This window comes from Tamandua tetradactyla, chromosome 12, assembly GCF_023851605.1.
Source record: "Tamandua tetradactyla isolate mTamTet1 chromosome 12, mTamTet1.pri, whole genome shotgun sequence".
In the NCBI taxonomy this organism is placed as follows: domain Eukaryota; kingdom Metazoa; phylum Chordata; class Mammalia; order Pilosa; family Myrmecophagidae; genus Tamandua; species Tamandua tetradactyla.
In genome coordinates, this window is record NC_135338.1 from 36,503,013 (window position 1) to 36,522,589 (window position 19,577).

A 19,577-nucleotide genomic window follows, 5' to 3' on the forward strand; every position below is an offset into this window, starting at 1 on the left:
ATTCTGTCTTACAGCTGCATAATATTCCATCTTATGTAAATGTCATAGTTTAGCCAACTGTCTGTTGGTGGACATTTTGGCTGTTTCCATCTCTTGGTAATTGTTAATAATGCTGCTATAAACGTTGGTGTGTAAATGTCCATTTGTGTCCTGGCCTCATGTCCTTTGAGTAGAGACAGCATATAGATGGGTCCTGTTTTTTAATCTATTCTGCCAGACTATGTCTTTTGATTGGAGAGTTTAATCCATTAACATTCAGTGTTATTACTGCATGGGTAGTACTTTCTTCTACTATTTTGCCTTCTGGATTTTATATGTCATATCTAATTTTCCTTCTTTTTACCTTTACTCTTAGTCTTCCTTTCTACGCTCTTCTCCACACCTCTCTCTTCTGTCTTCGTATCTGTCTCTAGTGTTCCCTTTAGTTTCTTGCAGAGCTGGTCTCTTGGTCACAAATTCTCTCAGTGATTTTTTGTCTGAAAATATTTTAATTTCTCCTTCATTTTTGAAGGACAATTTTGCTGGATATAGAATTCTTGGTTGGCAGTTTTTCTCTGTTAATAATTTAAATATATTATCCCACTGTCTTCTCGCTTCCATGGTTTCTGCTGAGAGATCTGCGCATAGTCTTATTGGGCTTCCCTTGTATGTGATGGGTTGCTTTTCTCTTGCTGCTTTCAAGATCCTCTCTTTCTCTTTGACCTCTGACATTCTGATTATTAAGTGTCTTGGAGTATGTCTATTTGGATCTATTCTCTTTGGGGTACACTGCACTTCTTGGATCTGTAATTTTAAGTCTTTCATAAGAATTGGGAAATTTTCAGTGATAATTTCCTCCATTAGTTTTTCTCCTCTTTTTCCCTTCTCTTCTCCTTCTGGGACACCCACAACACGTATATTCATGCGCTTCATATTGTCTTTCAATTCCCTGAGTCCCTGCTTATATTTTTCCATGTTTTTCCCTATAGTTTCTGTTTCTTGTTGGATTTCAGATGTTCTGTCCTCCAGTTCAGAAATCCTATGTTGTGTCTCTCGAAATCTACCATTGTAGGTTTCCATTGTTTTTTTCATCTCTTCTACTGTGTCTTTCATTCCCATAAGTTCTGTGATTTGTTTTTTCAGACTTTGTTTCTTCTTTTTGTTCTTTGTTTTACCTTCTTTATATCCTCCCTCAATTCGTTGATTTGGTTTTTGATGAGGTTTCCCATGTCTGTTCGTACATTCTGAATTAATTGTTTCAGCTCCTGTATGTCATTTGAATTGTTGGTTTGTTCCTTTGACCAGGCCATATCTTCAATTTTCCTAGTGTGATTTGTTATTTTTTGCTGGCGTCTAGGCATTTAATCACCTTAATTAGTTTATTCTGGAGATTGCTTTCACTTCTTTTATCTAGGTTTTCTTGCTGGATGAATTTGTTGTCTATCTGTTCTTTGACATTCTGTTCAGCTTTATCTGGACCTCTATCTTAAGTTTTGTTTAACAGAAGAGAATTTTCCTGTTCTTGTTTTCTTGTTTCTTGCCCTGCTTGTGTGGTGCCTTTCCCCCCCACACACTTAGGAGGGTCTACTTAGATATTATAGACCCCAGCCAGATTTTCCCATACCAAACTGGCCTCCTATCAGGAGGAAAGAGTCACCTGTGTCGGTTTTCCCTGAGGGTGAGACCCAGCAGGTTGAAAGACTTTCCTGTAAAGTCTCTGGACTCTGTTTTTCTTATCCTGCCCAGTATGTGGCGCTTGTCTGCCTGCAGGTCCCACCAGCATAAGATGATGCGGTACCTTTAACTTTGGCAGACTCTCCCTGCTGGGGGTGTGGTGGAGACAGAGGAGAGGTTGTAGGCTGGTTTTAATGGTTTCAAATTACCAAGCCCTGGTGTCTGAATTCCTTGATGGAGGGATTCCACCTGGGTGGGGCTTCACCCCTCCCCTGGGGAAGGCACAGTCTCCAGAAAAGCCCCCAAAAGAGCTCACTTCTGCTTATGCCTGGGGCAGTTGCAGCCTGAAAAGTCCTGCCACTGTATCCAGAGGCAGTCAAGCCTTTGTAGATACACAGTCACAAAAACCTCTGTTTCCTTCTTTTTTTTCCCCCTTTTTCTGTCAGTCCTGCCCCCTTGGCGCCAGGGCAAAAATGAGCAACCTCTGCTTTGATCAGGTTCACCTAAGCTGAGGGCCTATTTTTAGAAGTCAGAATTTGTTAATTAGTTCCACAATTGGCATTTGATTGTGCCCAGTCCCTGCTGCTGGTGAAGTCCTTTCCTTTCCCCTCTGGGAAGCGGCCTGTGGGGGAGGGGCGTTGGCCGCCACAGCTTTGGGAACTCACGGTTCTGGGGCATGCTCGCAGCCGGTCCAGCTGGTCCAGACTGGGATATGCTGTGTGTCTGGTCACTGACGTGGCCCCAGGAGCTGTTCTGTACTGTTTCTGGTTATTTACTAGTTGTTCTGGAGGATGAATTAAAATGCGCATGTTGTTAAGCTGCCATCTTGACCCAGAAGTTCTTAGGCCTAATTTTAAGTAGGCTTAGCCTATCCTTTGCGGGGTTAAGTTTCACTTGGACAAACCCAAGATTGGGGGCTCGGCCTATTGCTTTGGTTGTCCCCACTGCTTGTGAGAATATTAAGAATTCTCCACTTGGAGAAGTTGAATTTTCCCCCTTTCTCACCATTCCCCCAAGGGGACTTTGCAAACACTTTTTTATTCACTGTTCAAATCATTCTGGGACTTACTGGGGCATCACTCTGGATAAACCTACAAAATCTCATGGCTACTCAAGTTTCCAAGTACTATGGTGTTTGATTAAGCTGTCCACATAAGTTATATTAGGAAATGCACTAGTCCAAATATAAATTTTGTACCAAATAAACATTTTTTGCTTTAGTCTCACACATAAGTTAAAGTTTAAAATATTAATTACCATCTATTTAGTCACTATCATTATATACTCTATGCATTCCTAGATTATGCCATCTCAGTCTTTATCGTCTATCTTTCCTTCTGATTTCATTTGTGCCCCCAGGCCTCCTCCCTCTATCATTCTCACATTCAGCTTCATTCAAATGCTCTAACTCATTGGTAATTTAGCATATTATTGTACTTGTCAGTACCTGGCTAAAAAATGAGGAAATGATACCTTTCAATAAAAGATTGTAGCTGGCAGAAGAAAGAGTCAGTGAACTCGAAGACAAGACAATTGAAATGATTCAGTCTGAGGAGCAGAAAGGAAAAAAAATGAAAAGAATATGAACCAAGTCTAAGAGACCCATGGGAAACCATCAAGTGTAATGATAAATGCGTTATGGGAGGAGTAGAGAGAGACAAAGGGGCAAAAGGAATAATAAAGGAAATAATAGCAGAAAACTTCCCAAATGTAATGAACGATGTGAATATGCACATCCAAAAAGCTTGATGAACTCAGAACAGGATGAACTCTAAGAGAACTACACCCAGAACACATAGTAGTCGAACTGTCAAATGCCAAGGACAAGGAGAGAATTCTGAAAGCTGAAATAATAAAACAATGTGCTTTTCAGAAGAGAGTCCCAATAAGATTAAGTGCTGATTTCTCATCAGAAACCATGGAAGCAAGAAGTTAGTACAAAATATTTAAATTGCTGAAAGAAAACAATTGCCAACCAATAATTTTCTATCTGGTGAGACCATCTTTCAAAAATGAGGGATCATTTAAGGCATTCCTAGATGAACAAAAGCTGAGGGAGTTCATCACCTCTAGAACTGCCCTACAAGCAATACTAAAAGGAATTCTTGTGCATGAAAGGGAAGGAAATGAAACAGTGGATCAAAGTGGCATAAAGAAATACAAAACCTCTGGTAAAGGTAACCATATGAGTAATAATGAACACAAGTACTGTTGTATTGTATGTCTTGACATGCAATTCCACTTTTTACTCCTTACAGGTTCTAAAATGCAGTTGCATAAAAAATAACAATAAATCTGTGGTTTGGGATATACAATGTATAAAGGTATAATTTGTAACAAGTATTTAAATGAGGTAGGGGGACAGGGGCTATAGAAGCAGTTTTTGTGTGTACTATTGAAGTTAAATTGGCATCAAATCAAACCTAATTATTATGGATTTTGGATATTTAAGTCCCATGGTAAAATATGTGAAATATATATATATACAAAAGGATGAGAAGCAACTCGAAATGGTATACTGTCAAAAAATAAAATGAATGTGAAAGTAGGCATTAATAGAAGGATTGAGGGGAAAAAGGTATAAGATTTATAAAGACCAAAGAGCAAAATGGCAGAGGAAAGTCCTGCATTACCAGCAATTACTTTAAATGTAAATGGATTAAACTCTCCATTCAAAAGGCAGATATTGGCAAAATGGATTTAAGAAGACTGACCCAACCATATGCTTTTTTCAAAGGACTCACCTTAAATTCAAAGACACAAGTAGCTTGAAAGTAAATGGATGGTAAAATATATATATACCATGCAAAAAAATAACCAAAAGAAAGCTGGGGTAACTATATTAACATCAAATAAAAGACTTTTAAGTAGAAAAAAAAAGCTGTTACGAGGGACAAGGAAGGTCATTACATACTGATAAAGTGGTCAATTCAGCAAGAACACATAACAATTATAACTATACATGCACCTAAAAGCAGAGCCCCAAATGTATGATGCAAATATTGGCAGATGTGAAGGGAGAAGTAGGTGATTCTACATTAATAGTAGGAGTCTTCAATGCAGCACTTTCAATAATGGGTAGAGTATCTAGATAGAAGACAGCAAGGAAATAGTAAACTTGGACAGTACTGTAAACCAACTATATTTAGTGGACACATATAGAACACCACCCAAGAGCAGTAGAATGCACATCCTTCTCTAGTGCAAATGGGTCATTCTCTAGGATAGTGCATAAGTTAGGTTACAAAACAAATCTCTAAAAATTCAAAAATATTGTTCTCTTTCAATGTATCTGCTCTGACCACAGTGAATGAAGCTAGAAATCAATAACAGAGGGAGAACTGGAAAATTTACAAGTGTATAGAAATTAATCAAGACACTCTTCAACAACCAGTGAGTCAAAGAAGAAATTGGGAAATATCTTGAGACAAATGAAAATGAAACACAGTGTACCAATACTTGTGGATGCAGCAAAGACCATTCTGAGAGGGAAACTGATAGCTCTAAATGCTTCCATTAAAAAAGAAGATCTCGAATTAGAGACGTAATTTTACAACTGGAAAAATTAGTAAAAGAAGAGCAGACTAAGTCCAATGTTAACAGAAAGAAGGAAATACATGTTAGAGTGGCAATAAATGAAATAGAGAAAAAAACAATAGAATTAATAAAACCCAAAGTTGGTTCTTTGAAGAGATCAATAAAATTGACCAACCCTTTGCCTAGAACTGACAAAGAAAAATAAGAGAGAGGATGCAAATAACTAAAATCAGAAATGAACTAGAAAATATTCTAATATTGTTTTTGCTTGCTAGGTCAAAAGGCATATTTTCCATAAATTCTTAAAGAAATAGCCTAACTCTATATATGATTATTACTTTAGTCTTTTGTAAAACAAATAGCAGTGCAAAGTGATTGATTAAAGTGAATCTAGCATGACAAAGACCAGTCTTTATCAATAACAGATTTATAAAACTATTCCTCCAGTTATATTTATAAGCAATATTTCTATGAAGCCTAAAAATAATATTCCCTTATTCACTTGTGAATAAGGAGTTTATATTGCTCTGATTTTGCATTTCTAGTTCAAAGGAAAACTTAATATGTAAATTATTAAAATGAAATGATCTTTGCAGATGCTCCAGGCCCTAAATTACATTATTATCATGATGGGGACCAAAAAAATTGTGGAATCATTATTTTCAGACTAATATTCCAGATTCCCTACCCAAGTTGATCTTGTCCCAGTGACATTACCAGGCTTGAACTGCCTTTTTAGTACAGATCTTTCTTTGAGTGTGAATTTTTGGGTCTGTTCTAAAAAAGGCAAGAGAACACCAGCCTGAGGCACATCTGTGTTGGTTGGAAAACAAAAGCATCCATTGGTAAAATAATCTAAAGGAAAAATGGAGAGACTGAGACTCTGTTTTTGGCTGACCTAGTGAATCTGGCTTTTCACCAATTGATTTTTTTTTTTTTTTTTTTTTTGCATGGGCAGGCACTGGGAATTGAACCCAGGTGTCCAGCATGGCAGGCGAGAACTCTGCCACTAAGTCACTGTTGCCCACCCTGACCAATTGATTTTTTTTTCCAATTGATTTTTGACAAGATGCCAAGTCCACTCGATGGGGAAAATAACAAATGGTGCTGAAAAACCGGATATCTCTATGCAAAAGAATGAAGGTGAACCCCAACTCACACTGTGTACAAAAATGAACTCAAATTGGATCAAAGAGTTAAATATAACAACCATAACTATAAAATTTCTGGAAGAAAACATAGGGAAGCATCTTCAGGTCCTTTTGCTAGTCAGTGGTTTCTTAGACTTTATACCAAATGCCTGAGCAACAAATGAAAAATAGAGAAATGGGATTGCATCAAAATTGAAACTTTTGTGCAACAAAGGACTTCATTATGAAAGAAAAAAAGGCAACCTACAAAACGAGAGAAAATATTAGGGAACCACATAACCAATAAGGGTTTAATATTCAAAATATATAAGGAAATCCTACAAATCACCAGCAAAAAGTCAAGCTCAATTTAAAACTGGGCAGGTTTCAATAAACATTTCTCCATGGAAGATATACAAATGGCCAATAAGCATCTGAAAAGATCTTGAACATCATCAGCTATTAGCGAAATTCAACCCAGTAATAATGAGATACTGTTTCATGTCTACTAGAATGGCTACTATTTTAAAAATTGAAAATAACAAATGTTAGAATGTGATGAAATAAGAACCCTAGTGTTTTGTTGGTGAGAATGTAAAACAGTGCAGCCACGATGACCAAACAATTTAGTGGTATTTCAGAAAGTTAAGTATAGAATTACCTTATAACCCAGGAATCCTACTTCTAGGTATATACCCCAAATAATTGAAAGCAGGGACTCGAACAGAGATTTGCACTCCAGTGTTCACAGTGGCATTATCCACCATTGCCAAAAGATGAAAACTAGCCATCAACAGGTGAATGGCTAACCAAAATGTGGTATATACATACAATGGAATATTATTTAGCAGGAGAAAAGAATGGTGTTCTGATACATGCAACAGCATGGTGACGTTGAAGAGATCATTTTGAATGAAATAAGCCAGACACGAAAGTACAAATACTGTATGATCTCACTGATGTGAAATAATTAGAATAAGCAAATCCATAGAGTCAGAAAGTAGAATACAGGTTGCTAGAGGTTGGGGTGCAGGTAGGGAATGGGGATCAAATGCTTAATTGGTACAGAGTTCTTATTTAGGATGATGAAAACTTTTGGTAATAGATAGCAGTGATGGTAGCACAAGATTGCAAATGTAATTAACACTACTGAATTATATGTTTGAACATGATTAAAAGGGAAAAATGTAGGGTGTATACATGTTACTAGAATAAAAAATTTTTTAAACTATAGGACTGTACAACACAGTGAACTCAAATGCAAACTATGGGGTATGATTAACAGTGTAACTGTAATCATTGATTCAATTGTAAAGTGTTAATAATAGGAGATGCATATGGAAACTCTGTATTTTGAGGTTCAGCTATGGGGCATTCATTCTTATCACAGTGTAGTAGTCCATCATCCATACCTATAGCCATCTATATATAGAAGGAATATGAGAGATGGATAGGTAGGTAGGTGGATAATGGATGGATAGATATATAGATAAAAATAGATCACAATTTATATATCCATTCTACGGTTGATATATATTTAGATTGTTTCTAATTTGAGGCTGTTACAAATAATACATCTGTGTACGTCTCTTGATGCATATGTGCATGTATGTTGAGCATAAACCTAAGAGTGGAACTGCTTGTTCATAAGCTGTGCATATATTTCAGTAGATAATACCAATTGCTTTCGAAAGTGGCTGTCAAGTGTACACACAAGGAGTCTATGAGAACTTCCAATGCCCCATACCCTCGCAACACTTGGCATGGACCAACTTTTTAACTTTAGACCATCTGGCAGTGTGGACTGATAAATCATTGTGGCTTTCAAGTATCCATTTTTAATTTAAGCATTTAAAGAAACACTTCTTTTTGTTTTTTGGCATGGAGAGAGGCTGAATCTTGATATCACTAGTGCTTTGTCTGGTGCCTGCACCATAGCAAGCACTCAAAATGTTTGAAGCAATAAAAGAAAGAATGAATGCTTGATTGCAAGAGTACTTCTAACTTGCTAAGTGTTTACCTGTAATACAGCTTCTATCTTAGATATGCCTGTGGAACTTAGCAAAATATATTTCAGGCGTAAGAGACCTTGAGAAGAAGAGTGATAGTTCTAAATTCTAAAAATTAATTCTAATTCGTAAAACTTCTAATGAAAACAAAAACAAAAACTTGGGAAGGAATGGTACTCTCCTCTACATTTCATCAACCTCCCTCCAACTTAATCTGTGGCCACATTGACTGCTGAGAAGAGTCCTTACTTGTGTGTTTCTTCCAGGAACGAAGAGCTGATTGACAAATGTGGAGACGATGCCCGCATCTACATGATGTTCCAGTACCACCTCATCACCTTCGTCCTCATCCTCTGCATCCCCTCCTTGGGCGTCATCTTGCCTGTCAACTACATGGGAACTGTTCTGGGTAAGCAGAGCTCAGTGGGACCCTGGACCACTACACCTAAGGGGCTGCCTGGTAGGCAGGTCAGTGCTTGGGTCTTGGGAATCAAGAAATCTGGATTTTAAATCCACCTCTGGTAGTTAGTAGTCACGTGGCCTTTGGCAAGCCATGCTTTTGTTCTCTGACTGGAGATGATACCTGTTTGTTACATAGTTAAAGGTGTGTGACCCAAGACCTAGCACATTGCAGGCATATAGTATTCATTTAGTGTGAAGCTGTATGTTCATTCAGGTCCACACCAGTACCTGGCCAGATATTCAGGGAGGGCCTCATAATACATGTGACCCTCTGCAAAGTTCTATGAATTGCACTTCTCCTGATACCCACACTGTTGTATACAGTGCAGACTTTATCACATAGGAGTTCTACCCACATTCATTATTATGGATAAATTCTTTGACAGAATAATGTCGTGGATGAGGGCTTGGGCTTTGAAGACAGAAAAACCATGCTGTGAATCTTAGCTGCAGAGCTTTTACCCACATCAGCTCCCCGATAAACAATTCTGTACAATCAAGCAAGTGATTTAATCTCACACTCTGCAAATTGAGCTTGCAAAGCCCCGGTTTCCTTGGCTGCCATAGGGATTGGGAGATAATGTGCATCGAATGCTGAGCACAATTTCTGATGTAATAAATGCCAGTTCTGGTTTGTTAATGCTGTTGGAAATGCCATATATCAGAAATGGGTTAACTTTTATGACAGGAAAAAGTTTACAATTCTAAGGCCAGAAAAATGTCCAAACTAAGGCATCCAGACAAAGATACCTTGACTCAAGAAAGGCTGACTGGCATCTGCTATTCCTTTGGCTTCTGGTTTCAAACAGCTTCCCCAGGGTGTTTTCCTTCTGGATCTCTAAATGTCTATCTGTGTTAGCTCTGAAGCTTTTCCCAAAGGGTTCCCTCCTAAAGGACTCCAGTAAGTGACCCACCTTGAATGGTGGAGACACATCTCCATGGAAACTACCTAATCAAAGGTCCCCCATGGAAACAACTTAATAAAAAAGATCCTACCCAATAGGGTGTGCCACAGTGGCTCAACAGGCAGAGTTCTCACCTGCCATGCCAGATACCCAGGTTCGATTCCCGGTGCCTGCACACACAAAATAAAAGAAAAAGAGAGAGAGAAAAAAAAAAGCTCCTACCCAACAGTTTTAAATCAGGATTTAAGAAGATGGCTTTTCTGGGGACAAACTGGCATAGTACCCAGTGAATTGCAGTCAGAATTTCAAATAGAATTATGAAGACAGATGGAACTGTATGAAAGCTAAGCAGTGTAATTGTGTAGGAGAGCACCTGATTCACCCAGGTGGCATCCAGCTTTACCAAGATACCTGTTTATCTGTTCCTTCTAGGCGAGAGGTAGACCTTAATTAGCTCAGCATAGCGTATTAAATGTCTACGCCACCAAATTCCACAGCCAGAGTAACTTCTGAGTCCTGTCTTTCCAGATTCTCCTCTCAAGAGCTAGTGCATTGGCCATTAAATATAATGCAGGCTTTTCAGACACATTTCAGAAAACCTGTAGATGTCTGAACAAACTAAAATACTTAGCCAGAAAATTTTACAGGGTTTGAATGAACCAGCATCTCATTTTCTGGAGTTTTGAGTTCTTATGACCGTTGCCAGGGGTAACATCGTTGCTAATTTCATCATTCCACTGCTGGTGGGACAGCCAGGTTCCTCCAGGGAGCTTTCACTGGGAGTCTACTGCATGCCGGTCATGCACTAGGGATGCCGCGTGAAGACTCAGTCTTGCTTTACAGCCAAGGAGCCCAGTCAACAGTACCAGGGGGAAGAAGAGACCTCTGCTGCTTTTGTCAGAAATTGGGTATAAGCCCTGGGGAACTAGAAGGAAAAGAAGGATGTAGGCAAGTTTCTCTAGACCTGAGGTCTATAGAACCTTGAATTCTGGTGCCCACTGCAAGGAGCCAGGTCAACGTCAATCAACTTTCTTCTCTTTCAGATCGGAAAAGTCACTTTGGTCGGACCACCATTGTCAATGTCTCCACAGAGTAGGTACCTGGTCTTCTTACCTCCCACTCTACTGGCTGGGGGTGTTGGTGGGAGGCTTTGGGCCAGTGTGCTGGTCCCTGATGTGTCAGTACTTAATTCTTTTCTGTTAAGAAAATCCTGGTGTCCTAGGAATCCAAGTCCTGAGTGGGATGCCTGGAGTTGCATGAGCTGGGTGGGGCAGGACTCTTGTTGCCTCAGTGTACCCTGTATACTGTAATAGGCAGAAATACCCAAACTGCTCATTCCTGGAGGCTTGGAGACATGGTCCTATTTGGTTAGTATATGCAGCCCCCAAGAGGCCAAGAGCCTATTTCTCTACCCATCAGTAGGTTCAAGTCTCCCTTCATGTAATTTAGTGAAACATGGACCTCACATCCTCCCTCTCTGATTCGCATAGGAAAGGACTGAGGAATCACAGGACTTGAGTTTATGCTCCACCTCTGCCATTAACTGGCTGTGAATCTGGGGCAATGTATGTCCCTCTTTGAGCTTCAGTCTCTAACTTCTGTGGGTTTGGGGAACTGCCAGACATGATCTCTAAGCCCCTTCCAGCCCTCACTGTCCAGGAGCCTTTGGAATTGAGCATCAAGTAGCCAATCTTATTGGTGACCAGATCAGTTTGTTCTGAGCAAAATACAGTCCTACTGTGAGAGAATAGACCCACTGAGTGTCTTGGCCAGGGTAAGCTGACTTCCAGACAAAGCAGAAGTGATTCCTAGCAGGGGGTTCCCACACATGCTGCTCCACATTTCCTCCCCCCACTCCCAGTCCCTTTGCCCCCGATTCCCTATAATCCATCCCTGGGGTATGCTGGCCTTGGACAAAACTCTAAAATCAGCAGAATGGGTCCATAGTGTCCTCCCACCCCTGCCCCTTTCAGCCAACTTCCCCCTCTCCGTGGTACTATCAACACCAGAGCAGAGCTCGAGCTTCTCCCCAGGCTGGTTACTGGTTTAAGGTGCCTACCAGAAGCAAAGTCTATAGAGCAGCAAAAAAACTCTTCAATATCCATAAATCCATACTAGCAGAGCTGGCAATTTCCGTAGAGACTACCGTGTAGTCTTGCCCCCTCTGAGACAATTGAGGATCAAGGCCTCTAGCTAGATGGAAAGTGTATGAAATATTAGGCTCTGGACAAGGGGTGGAGGAGACTTTTTTTTTTGGAAGAGACATTTTAAAGCAAGTTGGCCTTTCTCTTCTCAAACCTCTTCAAGAAAGGCCGGGGGCCCTATTTCTGAATAGCAGTCCTGGCCAGATGCCTTGGGGGCAGCATTGTATGAGCTGAAAGCAGGGATAGCAAGCCTGACATGAGTGCTACCAGGCTTCCCAGCCCAGATAAGGCAGAGCCCACCAGCCAGGCCCCCTTTCCTGCAGGGCCTACCTCCCTGCCCTGCCACTGCTGTGAGTGACACTGGGTAGGTCACCTACCCTCTCTGGCCCTCAGTGCCTTGTGGATAAAATGGAAATAATCACAGTACCGCCCCCAAATGGTTCTGAGAGTCCCATGGACAAATGCTTGTAAAAGCACTTAGTTCGGTGCTGGGTGTCTGGCATATCATAACCACTCAATAAATGTTGGCCTTTATTAGCCAGAGCTGGACACCCCTTCTCACCACAGCCACTCTCTTCCAGGATGCTGAGTGTCTGGACCCCCAGAGGGTGGGTGCTGTGGCTCCTGTGAACCACAGCAGAGGCTGACTCACCCCCTGCTTCTCTTCCCCAGGCGGAGCAAGGTCCTGTGGCTGCACAGCTGCTTCTCCTTCATCTATTTCATCACCAATCTCCTTTTCATGGCTCATCACTGCTTGGGGTTTGTGCCCAAGACTAGCCAAAAGGTGAGTAAGTGAAAAGAACCATCGGAGCGACTCCCCTTCCCAGCTGGGCTGTCCTGCGCCCGCCCTTCAGAGATATCCCAGCTTGGCACATTCCTGCACACCTGGGGGTGGGAGTTTCACTTGACCAGGGGCAAGCCTCCTTCTCTTAGTCCTGATGAGTCATCAGATGGCACACTGTGGCACCGCTGTCCCAGGTGTTAAACCAGTGAAACACTTCCAGACTGGCTGGTTAATAGCTGCTGCCACTCTGTCCCCCACCCCTCTACTCTTGCTGTCCCTAGCCTCTCTCCAAGGACCCCTGACCTTCCCCCACCATCCAGAAACTAAAGGGTTAACCAACACGGGGTCCAGCTGGGGGCCTCCAGGCATTCACCCCAACGGGTCAGTGCCCCCTGCTGAACTGCTGGGTAAAGCTCTTAGCTAGCCAGTGTCTTAGCCTCGCTTTCCCTGCTGTGCCCAGGCCCCTTGCCCTGTGTAGCAGCCACACCACTCTTCCCTCATCTCTCTGAAGGCAGAAACCCCGAAAACAGATGCTGAAACAAGAATTTGAGTAGAGTTTGAATAGTTTATCAGGGAGACTAATAGGGAAGTGAGATGGCAAAGAGGAAACAGCCAATAAAAGGGAGATTTAACAAGCAACTTGCCACAGCGTGCAAGTGGAGCTGCATCCCCTGGGGAACTCTGGGTCAGTGCAGAACATGCAGCCTAGAGTTCTGGTGGATATTTCTCCATGAACTCCCTCTCCTATCATTGGTTGAGGCTTTTTGGTACATTATCTCTTTGCCGCTTCTGGTTTGCTGTGCATACGAGTTCGAGTCTGCTCCCAGAGCCCAGGAAAAGCACCCAGGAAGAGTCCCAGCAGACTGAACTTGAGCAGCAGCCATGCGCATTGGAAAGGCAGTGCCCAGGAACTGTGGTGGGCACCCAGAGCTTGGTCCCTGCCAGGACCGAGCATAGCTCAGCATGAGGGGCTCGCCATCCTCAGCCGGTCCTTAGCTTTTCAAAGGGTCAATGGGATGGGCTCAGCTCCCTCAGAGGAGTTTCCTAAAGGACTGAGTCGCTTGAATCACCCAAAATGCAGATCCACATAAAAGGTCTCTGAATGCTTCGCGCTCCCAGGCATGCTGCCTTGGCCTTCCTTATTGTGACCAGAAGCTTCTACCAGAACTCCCTGCCTCCTGCGGCAGTTTTCCTGACAGTTGCCCCGAGGATGATGGCTCAGGGAGACATTTCCCTTCCCAAAGTGAGCTCAAAGTCCTGGCTCATCTTTCAACCCCAACCCCCAGTCAAATATTGGGGGTTTCCCTAGTGATGTGGGGCTCTACCCTGGAACAGAGGGGGGCAGTTCCTCAAGGTTGCAGGGAGACCAGGAATTATTTGTGGGGCTGAGTGGGCAGCAAGGGAGCAGCTCTTTCTAGCCGTAGAGCTTTGACCCTCCATCCTGACCCTGTCTGCAGCCTTCTGGCTCTTCCTTCTTGCCCAGAGCTGTCCATGCAGCGGGCCCACAGCTGGAGCACACAAAATACCCAAGCACTGTTTGCCTGCCTGCGGCTCCCCCCAGCCCGCCAACCTCGGGGCTGCCCGTTGGCCGGGATGCCACAGGCCAGGGAAGCTGGCGCTCAGCTGCCTCAGCAAGGGGGCCCAGGGTGCTTGGCGGCCTGGTTTGAGTGGAAGGCCCACTGTCAAGGGGCTCTGGACCACCAGCCACCTGCGCCCAAGCCCTCCTGCTCAATAGATCCTACCTCGCTCAGTCCTCTTTCTCCATTCGCTTCCCCCCAGGTCACACGGACCCTGATGATCACCTATGTCCCCAAGGACATCCAAGACCCAGAAATCATCAGTAGACATTTTCAGTAAGTGGGGTCCAGGGTGAGCTAAGGCATGCATTGCCTCCAAAATTGTCGTGTGGGTAGTGAACTGGAGTTGGCCCAAGATGGTGGGACTCGAGAGACTGTAGGTGATGGCTCTCCCTGGACTTGGCTCAGGATCAGCTTTCAGAATGGGGGAGATTGTTGGGGATGGGGCAGGTGTCTGCAGTGAGGGATGTTCTGGATGGTATGAGTGTGATGTGGGTGATGCCGACTCCCCTTTCCCTCGTCGCTCCAACCTCTAACCCAACGGAGCCCCTGGACCACAGCTAACCCTAGAGCAGGTCATCTTGACACATTTGCTATGACCCAAGTTTCTAGCTCCAGGGATGCCCTCCACTGAGCAAATGACCCCTCCATGAGCAGCTCTTACCTTGGTCCCCTGTGGTTTGAGTTCTGCACCCCTGGCCCTGTTCTAGGAATCATCTCCAATGGTCAGGGATCAATCCCTGAAGATTGGACTTAGGAGTAAGGGGTGGATTCTCCCATCCCAAGAATGAGGAGTGGCAGGCAGCTGAGCTGCCCGGCCTGTGGGGCTGTAGCGCTTTAGCCCACAGGCTGGCTCAGTGTCCGTGTTTGTGGCTGCAGTGAGGCCTACCCAGGGTGCGTGGTGACCAGAGTCCACTTCTGCTACGATGTCAGGACCCTGATTGAATTGGATGACCAGAGGTGAGGCCACGGCAGGGCCTGGAGGTGGGGTGCTGGCGGGAGATGGGAGGGTGCAGCTCTGCTGGCCCATGACTGGAAGGAACTCACCCCACTGCCCGCCACTGACAGGCGCCATGCGATGCGGGGCCGCCTCTATTACACTGCCAAGGCCAAGAAAAGTGGGAAGGTGATGATCAAGACGCACCCCTGCTCCCGCCTGTGCTTCTGTGAGTGCTGGACCTGCTTCAAGAAGGTAACTGGCATGGGCATGGGGGGAAATGGCAAAGGAGGGGCTGGGACACCATGTCTCCGTGTCCGCAGCCCCCTGTCCGCACCCTCAGCCCCAGGCCCGTTCACCTCTGCTGGGGTCCCCAGCTCCTCCTTTCCTCTCCACCATGTCCTGCCTCCAGGTGGAGGACGTAGAGGTGCTAAAGCCTTGCTTGGGGGCATCTCCAGATGTCAAGGGAGGTGCTGGCTCTTGTCTCTTCCTGATCCTAAATGGGCAGACTAGAGAGAGAATACAACAGGCTACAATAGGCTGCCAGACCTCATGCTCTCAAAAGGATAAGTTGGGGATGTTCAAAGGCAGTGGGCTCCATTTGTCAACCAATCACCCTATCTGTGGCTAGAAGGGGCTTCAGGACTTGAACTCCATCCATTGCAGAAAAAGAATCATCCCTCTTTCCTGAAAATGCTGCAGACACAATCTATCATCTCTCTGGCATCTCCCTCAAGTTGAAAGCACCCTCTTCCCTCCAGCCATGCTCTACTCTCCCCAGAGCCGTAGCCATTTTCTGTTTTAGAGTTGGCACCTTGGAGCTCACCTAGGATCCTGAGCTCTTTGCTGGATATCCAAGAGACCTGGGGATGGGTTGGGGCTCTCCTGGGTTGCTGAGTGGAGAGGGGCCTCGAGTCCAGGTGAGGCCTTCAGAGGGTCTGTCCTCTCCAGCCCTGAGAGTTGTGTCTCGCCCCAGGTAGACGCAGAGCAATATTACAGTGAACTAGAGGAGCAGCTGACGGATGAGTTCAATGCCGAGCTCAACCGCGTCCGGCTGAAGCGTCTGGACCTGATCTTTGTCACATTCCAGGATGCCAGGATGGCAAAGCAGTAAGTGCCGGGGCTGGCGGCTGACTGTGCCCAGCCCAGCCTTCAGGGTGGGCCTCTGCTTCTCTGACCTTTTCCTCTTTCACCCCTATTCCAACCAGGAGAGGAAGAGAAAGAGACTTCTCTCCTCATTCCCTCCATGCTAGGCTCAAGAAGCTACCATCTTGCTTTCTGAAGCATAACCACTTCCATTCCCCTCAACTGTCAGGACTCAGCTTATCTCCAGGGATGCCCCAGCCCCAGGCTCCCCACTCCCTTATGTCCTCACTTCAGCAGAGGGTGGTCAGTGTAGACTTTGACCTTTTGATTACTCCAATTATTATTGACGAGAACAATATCTATCACAGTGGATATTGCACAGCCACACTCCCTCTCCTCCTACAAGTGACAGAGTCAGCATGGAGAAGTCCCGATGGCCCTTTCTTCTCTCCTGCTGCAGGTCTCCCATACCTCACAGCCTTACAGCCTTCTCTGCATTTTGTCCCAGGCTCTGACAGTGCCACCTTGGCAGGGAGGGAGTTAGGTCCACTCTGGAATGTTCTGGAAGTTCCTTAGGATTGAATCAAGTACATGGGGGCGCCAGAACCAGTCCCTTGAGGAAGGTGGGAGTCCTTTCTCTTGGGGAGCCTGACCCTCATAACACTTCACTCTTGCGCTCTCCAACCCTACAAAGGAAGAGTGGCACAACCTAGATTTTAGTCACAACCGCCTGCTGTTCTGCAAGTCACTTATACTCTCAAACTTCTTGTCTGTCACAATTGATTAACGATATCTCCCTTCCACCTTCCAGAGTAGTAAAAACTGATATGGAATCTCTTGAGTGTGTGTTACATCCATCAATACTTACGTGAGGCAATGCTGTTCATTCTCCAAGGCACTATCATTTGATAGAGAGACACTGAGGTCTGACTATAGCAGATGTAAGAGTTAGAAGGCAAACATGGGGCTCCAGTGCCAGCACCCTGCCCCCTTTGGTTGCCTCTTTGGGCACCCAATTTAGTAATCTGTGCAATTGGGATTTAATTAATCACCAATTAGCACAATGCCAGACACTCAGAAAGAACTCAACATTTGATAGTTATTGATATGAAGATGAGGCTAAAATTAGTAACTCCCTATGGACCTCAAAGGGTCTTTGAAAGAGCATATCCACACATTGTCACTGCTGTTTAAAGGAAAAGGAAAAGGCTAACTGACCACCCATTTCTGGGCAGTCTGGGCACTCTATTGCCCCTTTTCCTCCAGCCGCCCTCTCTCAGGTGCTGGAAGATGCATCCAAGGTTTCAAGTGGATAAGCCCTCGCCTCTGGGACAGCCATAGCAGCCCTGGGACCCTGGCATGACACTCCCCAGCCCCGCCCTCCTCATCCCTGAATCACTCTGTCCACCTCTTCTCCCCTTCCCGCAGCATCCTGGATGGTTATAAGTGCCTGCAGTGTGCTGGGCCTCCCCAGCAGTCCTCGGTGACCATGATCGTCAAATCCTACCGCTGGAGGGTCACCATTGCCCCACACCCCAAAGACATTATTTGGTAAGCCCCCCTATCCCTCCCCTCTCATTGGAGTGCCTCAGAGCCCGAAGAAGGCGACAGGACTGGGGACAGGAAAAGGGCCTTTGTCTGTCCATTCACTACCCAATAAAGGCTCCATGGGGACTAAGCCCAGCGCCGTCCAAATATAGCCCCTGCTGTGTCCCAAGAGGGCTGTGTGCCCAGCACCATGGCCTCTGCCTGGCCCCAAACTTATCATCCCTGTACCTTGGGAGAAAGGTCTTTCCCACAGGAAGAACTCAGATGGGTTTTCTCCTCTCTATGCAGTATATTTAGATCCCTTGCACAGGGCGTCCCTTGGGGGAAGGTCCAGGGCCCCTTTACCCCTCTGCATGTCCAGACCCAGGGCACCAAATCAGACCCGGGGAGCCCCCTGGGCAGCAGCTGGGGTGCAGGACCTGCCCATGGGCTTTCTGTAAGGGTCCTAAGTGCGCCTGCCTCTTGCGTCCCTCCCCAGGAAGCACCTGTCCGTCCGCCGCTTCTTTTGGTGGGCCCGCTTTATCTTAATCAACACCTTCCTCTTCATCCTCTTCTTCTTCCTCACCACGCCCGCCATCATCATGAACACCATCGACATGTACAACGTCACCCGCCCCATCGAGAACCTGCAGGTGACGCCTCCGCGCAGGGCAGGCGGGCGGCCCCGGGGGGCGGGGGAGGAGCTGAGGAGGGACGGATGGGGCCCTGGGACAAGGCTGCAGGGTGCCCCCCTCCACCAGGCCAACCTTGCCACTGGGGGGACGGCATTCCCTCTGCTCTTCAGGGGACGAAGCTGGGCCACTCCCCAACTTGAGCACTTGAGCTGGAGAAGGAAGGGAGAGTAGGGGGACTGCGGGGTGAGTTGGGGGGTGCGGGGTCTGGGAGCACCCCAGACCAGCTGGAGGGAGGGGAACCAAGCTGGACAGAGGGTGCAGCGCAGGGCGAGGCCAGCGTGAACTGCTTTCTACCCAGGTTCTCTGGGGCAGGTGTCTCTGGTCTGAGTAATAGGTCGGGGGTGGGAAAGGGTGAAAGGGGCCCCAACAGAGCCAGGTGGGAGAGGCAGGATCCCCACCCTTTCCCGCATTGCCAGACACCCCCTCTCCACATGGGAGCCCTCAGCCTGTGGCACCCTTCTCCGAATTCGGAGGGCGTCTTCTACTGACCCTTTCCAGATTTTGTAGCCTCCAGTGTTGCCGTTTGGGATAGTGAAAAAATTTTGGTAATGGATGGTCGTGAGGGTAACAGAACATTGTAAATATAATTAATGCCACTTAACTGTACATTTAAGGTGTTAAAATGACTAATTTTATGTCACGTTACCACGATAATTTTTTTAAAATTCTGTGGCCTTGAGGTTAGAAGTCCCCTCCTTTCATTTTATCCTCACCCCTATTCCCAACACACCACACACCCAACACTCATACACAACCACACACAAAACACCACTCACAGACACACCGTTCATATGGCACATGCACAACATACACACACCATAAACACAATGCACATCACCCACACACAGACACACCATGCACACACACACTGCATAAATACACAACACGCACCGCACAGGCACAACATTCACACCCCCCAAAAACACATCACATGCCGCATGTCACACGTGCTCCATATACACTCACACACACGTCACACATAATACTCAGGTGCACACATCACAACCACTGCACACATACACACCGCTCACACAACATGCACACACCACCTACACACTCCGTAAACAAAATGCACGTCAAGCATGTACCAGATACACACAGCACAGACTACACATCACACATGGCACCACG

General features: G+C 45.4%; 1 protein-coding gene across 9 annotated transcripts in view; it reads left to right on the forward strand.

The window, feature by feature from the left end:
* The window catches only part of TMEM63C (transmembrane protein 63C), a 92,860-nt gene that overhangs the window by 54,729 nt on the left and 18,554 nt on the right, over window positions 1-19,577 (forward strand). For all 9 annotated transcript variants that reach the window (XR_013160377.1, XM_077123173.1, XM_077123170.1 and 6 more), the window contains 9 exons: window positions 8,596-8,738; window positions 10,740-10,788; window positions 12,513-12,624; window positions 14,404-14,477; window positions 15,081-15,161; window positions 15,270-15,393; window positions 16,115-16,248; window positions 17,653-17,775; window positions 18,251-18,404. Coding sequence is in view for 8 of the 9 variants with exons in the window: in XM_077123173.1 (XP_076979288.1) it covers window positions 8,596-8,738; window positions 10,740-10,788; window positions 12,513-12,624; window positions 14,404-14,477; window positions 15,081-15,161; window positions 15,270-15,393; window positions 16,115-16,248; window positions 17,653-17,775; window positions 18,251-18,404 (994 nt within the window). In the remaining variant the exon portion in view is untranslated. The remainder of the gene's footprint in view (window positions 1-8,595; window positions 8,739-10,739; window positions 10,789-12,512; window positions 12,625-14,403; window positions 14,478-15,080; window positions 15,162-15,269; window positions 15,394-16,114; window positions 16,249-17,652; window positions 17,776-18,250; window positions 18,405-19,577) is intronic.